This window comes from Oncorhynchus gorbuscha, linkage group LG24 (assembly GCF_021184085.1).
Source record: "Oncorhynchus gorbuscha isolate QuinsamMale2020 ecotype Even-year linkage group LG24, OgorEven_v1.0, whole genome shotgun sequence".
Taxonomy (NCBI): Eukaryota; Metazoa; Chordata; class Actinopteri; order Salmoniformes; family Salmonidae; genus Oncorhynchus; species Oncorhynchus gorbuscha.
The window spans coordinates 61638302-61644248 of record NC_060196.1 but is presented as its reverse complement, the minus strand read 5'-3'; the positions used below and the strand labels follow the sequence as shown (position 1 = coordinate 61644248).

Sequence of the window (5947 nt, the reverse complement as noted above, 5' to 3'; positions counted from 1 at the left end):
TCCTTTCTTAACTGTCCTTTAGTAACTGTCCTTTAGTAACTGTCCTTTAGTAACTGTCCTAACTGTCCTTTCTTAACTGTCCTTTCTTAACTGTCCTTTAGTAACTGTCCTTTAGTAACTGTCCTTTAGTAACTGTCCTTTACTGTCCTTTAGTAACTGTCCTTTAGAAACTAAACTGTCCTTTCCTAAGTAACTGTCCTTAGTAACATTTAGTAACTGTCCTTTATCTGTCCTTTAGAAACTGTCCTTTAGTAACTGTCCTAACTGTCCTTTATTAACTGTCCTTTCTTAACTGTCCTTTAGTAACTGTCCTTTAGTAACTGTCCTTTAGTAACTGTCCTTTAATAACTGTCCTTTAGTAACTGTCCTTTCCTAACTGTCCTTTCCTAACTGTCCTTTAGTAACTGCCCTTTCCTAACTGTCCTTTAGTAACTGTCCTTTAATAACTGTCATTTCCTAACTGTCCTTTAGAAACTGTCCTTTAGTAACTGTCCTTTCCTAACTGTCCTTTAGTAACTGTCATTTAGTAACTGTCCTTTCCTATCTGTCCTTTAGAAACTGTCCTTTAGTAACTGTCCTTTAGTAACTGTCCTTTCTTAACTGTCCTTTCCTAACTGTCCTTTCCTAACTGTCCTTTAGTAACTGTCCTTTAGTAACTGTCCTTTAGTAACTGCCCTTTCCTAACTGTCCTTTAGTAACTGTCCTTTAATAACTGTCATTTCCTAACTGTCCTTTAGAAACTGTCCTTTAGTAACTGTCCTTTCCTAACTGTCCTTTAATAACTGTCATTTAGTAACTGTCATTTAGTAACTGTCCTTTAGTAACTGTCCTCTAGTAACAGTCCTCTAGTAACAGTCCTTTAGTAACTGTCCTTTAGTAACTGTCCTTTAGTAACTGTCCTCTAGTAACAGTCCTCTAGTAACAGTCCTCTAGTAACAGTCCTTTAGTAACTGTCCTTTAGTAACTGTCCTTTAGAAACTGTCCTTTAGAAACTGTCCTTTAGTAACTGTCCTTTAGTAACTGTCCTTTAGTAACTGTCCTTTTCTAACTGTCCTTTAGTAACTGTCCTTTAGTAACTGTCCTTTCCTAACTGTCCTTTAGTAACTGTATGGTAACTGTCCTTTAGGAACTGTCCTTTAGTAACTGTCCTTTAGTAACTGTCCTTTAGTAACTGTCCTCTAGTAACAGTCCTTTAGTAACTGTCCTTTAGTAACTGTCCTTTAGTAACTGTCCTTTAGTAACTGTCCTCTAGTAACAGTCCTTTAGTAACTGTCCTTTAGTAACTGTCCTTTAGTAACTGTCCTTTAGTAACAGTCCTCTAGTAACAGTCCTCTAGTAACTGTCCTTTAGTAACTGTCCTTTAGTAACTGTCCTTTAGTAACTATCCTCTAGTAACAGTCCTCTAGTAACAGTCCTCTAGTAACTGTCCTTTAGTAACTGTCCTTTAGTAACTGTCCTTTAGTAACAGTCCTCTCGTAACAGTCCTTTAGTAACTGTCCTTTAGTAACTAACTGTCCTTTAGTAACTGTTTAGTAACTGTCCTTTAGAAAGTGTCCTTTAGAAAGTGTCCTTTAGTAACTGTCCTTTAGTAACTGTCCTTTAGTAACTGTCCTTTAGTAACTTTTTAGTAACTGTCCTTTAGAAACTGTCCTTTAGTAACTGTCCTTTAGTAACTGTCAGTAACTGTCCTTTAGTAACTGTCCTTTAGTAACTGTCCTTTAGTAACTGTCCTTTAGTAACTGTCCTTTAGTAACAGTCCTTTCGTAACAGTCCTTTAGTAACTGTCCTTTAGTAACTGTCCTTTAGTAACTGTTTAGTAACTGTCCTTTAGTAACTGTCCTTTAGTAACTGTCCTTTAGTAACTGTCCTTTAGTAACAGTCCGTTCCTTTAGTAACTGTCCTTTAGTAACTGTCCTTTAGTAACTGTCCTTTAGTAACTGTCCTTTAGTAACTGTCCTCTAGTAACTGTCCTTTAGTAACTGTCCTTTAGTAACTGTCCTCTAGTAACTGTCCTTTAGTAACTGTCCTCTAGTAACTGTCCTTTAGTAACTGTCCTTTAGTAACTGTTTAGTAACTGTCCTTTAGAAACTGTCCTTTAGTAACTGTCCTTTAGTAACTGTCCTTTAGTAACTCTCCTTTAGTAACTGTCCTTTAGTAACTGTCCTTTAGTAACTGTCCTTTAGTAACTGTCCTTTAGAAACTGTCCTTTAGAAACTGTCCTTTAGAAACTGTCCTTTAGAAACTGTCCTTTGGAAACTGTCCTTTAGTAACTGTCCTTTAGTAACTGTCCTTTAGTAACTGTCCTCTAGTAACAGTTATTTAGTAACTGTTTACTAACTGTCCTTTAGTAACTGTCCTTTAGTAACTGTCCTTTAGTAACTCTCCTTTAGTAACTGTCCTTGCCCAACTTTTTCTCTGAGTGGTTTATCTTTGTATCTCTAGCTGGCCTATACATGAACCCAGCACAGCTGGGCTACTACGGATCATACCATTCCCTGGCCACTGAGGGGGAGCGATGGGAGGAGCCATGGTGACATCACACTCCATGATGGCCCTGAGTGGTCAGCAGCAGAACGGCATGATGGGAGGGCAACAGCAAAGCGTTATGGGAGCTCAGCAGAATGGAATGGTGGCAGCACAACAGAGCGGCATGATGGGAGCTCAGCAGAATGGAATGGTGGCAGCACAACAGAACGGCATGATGGGAGCTCAGCAGAGCGGCATGATGGGAGCTCAGCAGAATGGAATGGTGGCAGCACAACAGAACGGCATGATGGGAGCTCAGCAGAATGGAATGGTGGCAGCACAACAGAATGGCTTTATGGCTCAACAGGGAGTCATGGGGCAAGCAGTCAACTCATCCCCGTTCATGGCAGGAGTGCCACACAGCATGATAAATCATCAGCAAAGCATTATGGGAGCTCAGCAGAGTGTTATGATGGGAGCTCAGCAGAGAGGCATGATGGGCGCTCAGCAGAACGGCATGATGGGAGCTCAGCAGAACGGCATGATGGGAGCTCAGCAGAACGGCATGATGGGAGCTCAGCAGAGAGGCATGATGGGAGCTCAGCAGAACGGCATGATGGGAGCTCAGCAGAACGGCATGATGGGCGCTCAGCAGAATGGCATGATGGGAGCTCAGCAGAACGGCATGATGGGAGCTCAGCAGAACGGCATGATGGGAGCTCAGCAGAGAGGCATGATGGGAGCTCAGCAGAACGGCATGATGGGAGCTCAGCAGAACGGCATGATGGGAGTGCAACATAACGGCATCATGGGAGCACAGCAACAAAGCATCATTGGACGTCAACAGAAAGGCATGACGGGCGGAGTGGCGTCCGTGCCTCAGCAGGTACAGCAGGATCAGTGCGCCATCACTCAGGTGAGAGACACATACCTGGAATGTGTGTGTGTGTGTTTGTATTACTATACTTGTGAGGACCGTGTATGAGAGGAAATGACTGTGTTTGACTGTGTTTCTATGAGCCAATATGTGTGTAACTGTATATTTACATAACATTTGACTATAGTGTTAAAATCTGTGTTTGTCTGTGTGTTCGTGTGTGTGTGTGTGTGTGTTTGTATTACTATGCTTGTGAGGACCGTGTGTGTGTTTGTCTGTGTGTGTTTGTCTCTGTGTTCGTGTGTGTGTGTGTTCGCGTGTGTGTGTGTGTTCGCGCGCGTGTGTGTGTGTGTTCGCGCGCGTGTGTGTGTGTGTTCGCGCGCGTGTGTGTGTGTGTTCGTGTGTGTGTGTGTGTGTGTGTGTGTGCGCACATACGGTTCCCCCCCACACCAGATGACCCAGCACATGGCGGGGGTGAACTTCACCAACGCCATGACGGGATACGGCACTCAGCACATCGGCGGACCAAAGACTCAAAGCTCCAACCACATGACGACGTCTCACGTCTGGAAGTGATGTCATCGCCCGAAGAGGAAGTTGATGTCACTGAGCAGCAGTGGTGCTTGGAAGGTTTCGGGGACTTTTCGAATGAACTTTCCTGGGAGGAGGATGAGGAAGAGAAGGAGGGTGGGTAGTTTACTTAGGCGCGCTTTCGATCTCTCCTCTCCTCCTCTCCTCTCCTCTCCTCTCCTCTCCCTCCTCTCCTCTCCCTCTCCTCTCCTTTCCTCTCCTTATTTCACAGCCATTTCCATGCTTGCCTTCAGATCATTCTACGACCAATCAAAGGACAGGGCTCAGAGTTGAAGACATCACAGAGGTCATACTGAACTGGGACCACAGCATAGAATACATCTCATATCCAGTGTGTGTGGTTGTGTGTGCATGCTTAACTGTTTCTGAAGAACTCCTCCAACTAAACTATTCCTGAAGAACTCCTCCAACTGAACTATTCCTGAAGAACTCCTCCAACTGAACTATTCCTGAAGAACTCCTCCAACTGAACTATTCCTGAAGAACTCCTCCAACTGAACTATTCCCGAGAACTCCTCCAACTTAACTATTCCTGAAGAACTCCTCCAACTGAACTATTCCTGGTTTGAAACAGACTTCAGTTAGTTTAGTCTCCTCCCTAGTTTGAATAGATCTGGGTTGTGTTCCAAATGGCACCATATTCCCTTTATAGGACACTACTTTAGACCAGGGTCTATAGGGTAGTAGTGCACTACTTTAGACCAGGGTCTATAGGGTAGTAGTGCACTACTTTAGACCAGGATCTATAGGGTAGTAGTGCACTACTTTAGACCAGGGCCTATAGGGTAGTAGTGCACTACTTTAGACCAGTGTCTATAGGGTAGTAGTTCACTACTTTAGACCAGGGCCTAAAGGGTAGTAGTGCACTACTTTAGACCAGGTCCTATAGGGTAGTAGTGCACTACTTTAGACCAGGGTCTATAGGGTAGTAGTGCACTACTTTAGACCAGTGTCTATAGGGTAGTAGTGCACTACTTTAGACCAGGGTCTATAGGGTAGTAGGGCACTACTTTAGACCAGGGTCTATAGGGTAGTAGGGCACTACTTTAGACCAGGGTCTATAGGGTAGTAGGGCACTACTTTAGACCAGGGTCTATAGGGTAGTAGGCACTACTTTAGACCAGGGTCTATAGGGTAGTAGGGCACTACTTTAGACCAGGGTCTATAGGGTAGTAGTGCACTACTTTAGACCAGGGTCTATAGGGTAGTAGGGCACTACTTTAGACCAGGATCTATAGGGTAGTAGTGCACTACTTTAGACCAGGATCTATAGGGTAGTAGTGCACTACTTTAGACCAGGGTCTATAGGGTAGTAGGGCACTACTTTAGACCAGGGTCTATAGGGTAGTAGGGCACTACTTTAGACCAGGGTCTATAGGGTAGTAGTGCACTACTTTAGACCAGGATCTATAGGGTAGTAGTGCACTACTTTAGACCAGGATCTATAGGGTAGTAGTGCACTACTTTAGACCAGGGTCTATAGGGTAGGAGTGCACTACTTTAGACCAGGGTCTATAGGGTAGTAGGGCATTTAACCAGGGTCTATAGGGTAGTAGTGCACTACTTTAGACCAGCTCTTATCTACAGACCAGGGTCTAGTAGTGCACTACTTTAGACCAGGGTCTATAGGTAGTGCACTACTTTAGACCAGGATCTATAGGGTAGTAGTGCACTACTTTAGACCAGGATCTATAGGGTAGTAGGGCACTACTTTAGACCAGGGTCTATAGGGTCGTAGGGCACTACTTTAGACCAGGGTCTATAGGGTAGTAGGGCACTACTTTAGACCAGTGTCTATAGGGTAGTAGGGCACTACTTTAGACCAGGGTCTATAGGGTAGTAAGGCACTACTTTAGACCAGGGTCTATAGGGTAGTAGTGCACTACTTTAGACCAGGGTCTATAGGGTAGTAGTGCACTACTTTAGACCAGGGTCTATATAGGTAGATAGATTCTCTAATGGATTCTCAGTCAATTGTCCTTGAAAGAACGGCCGGCTAATCAGAAACCAAAG

General features: G+C 44.0%; 1 protein-coding gene across 3 annotated transcripts in view; it reads left to right on the top strand.

Annotated features, from left to right (window-relative positions):
* Positions 1-3996, top strand: part of LOC124012061 (stromal membrane-associated protein 2-like) — a 55859-nt gene extending 51863 nt beyond the window's left edge. For 2 of the 3 annotated variants that reach the window (XM_046325435.1, XM_046325436.1), the window contains one exon: positions 2443-2682. In XM_046325435.1, the coding sequence (XP_046181391.1) occupies positions 2443-2534 (92 nt within the window). In that variant the 3' untranslated portion in view covers positions 2535-2682. Of the gene's footprint in view, positions 1-2442; positions 3383-3796 lie in introns of those variants that run through there. The other variant, XM_046325434.1, reaches the window with a different exon arrangement.
* The last annotated feature ends 1951 nt before the right edge of the window (positions 3997-5947 follow it).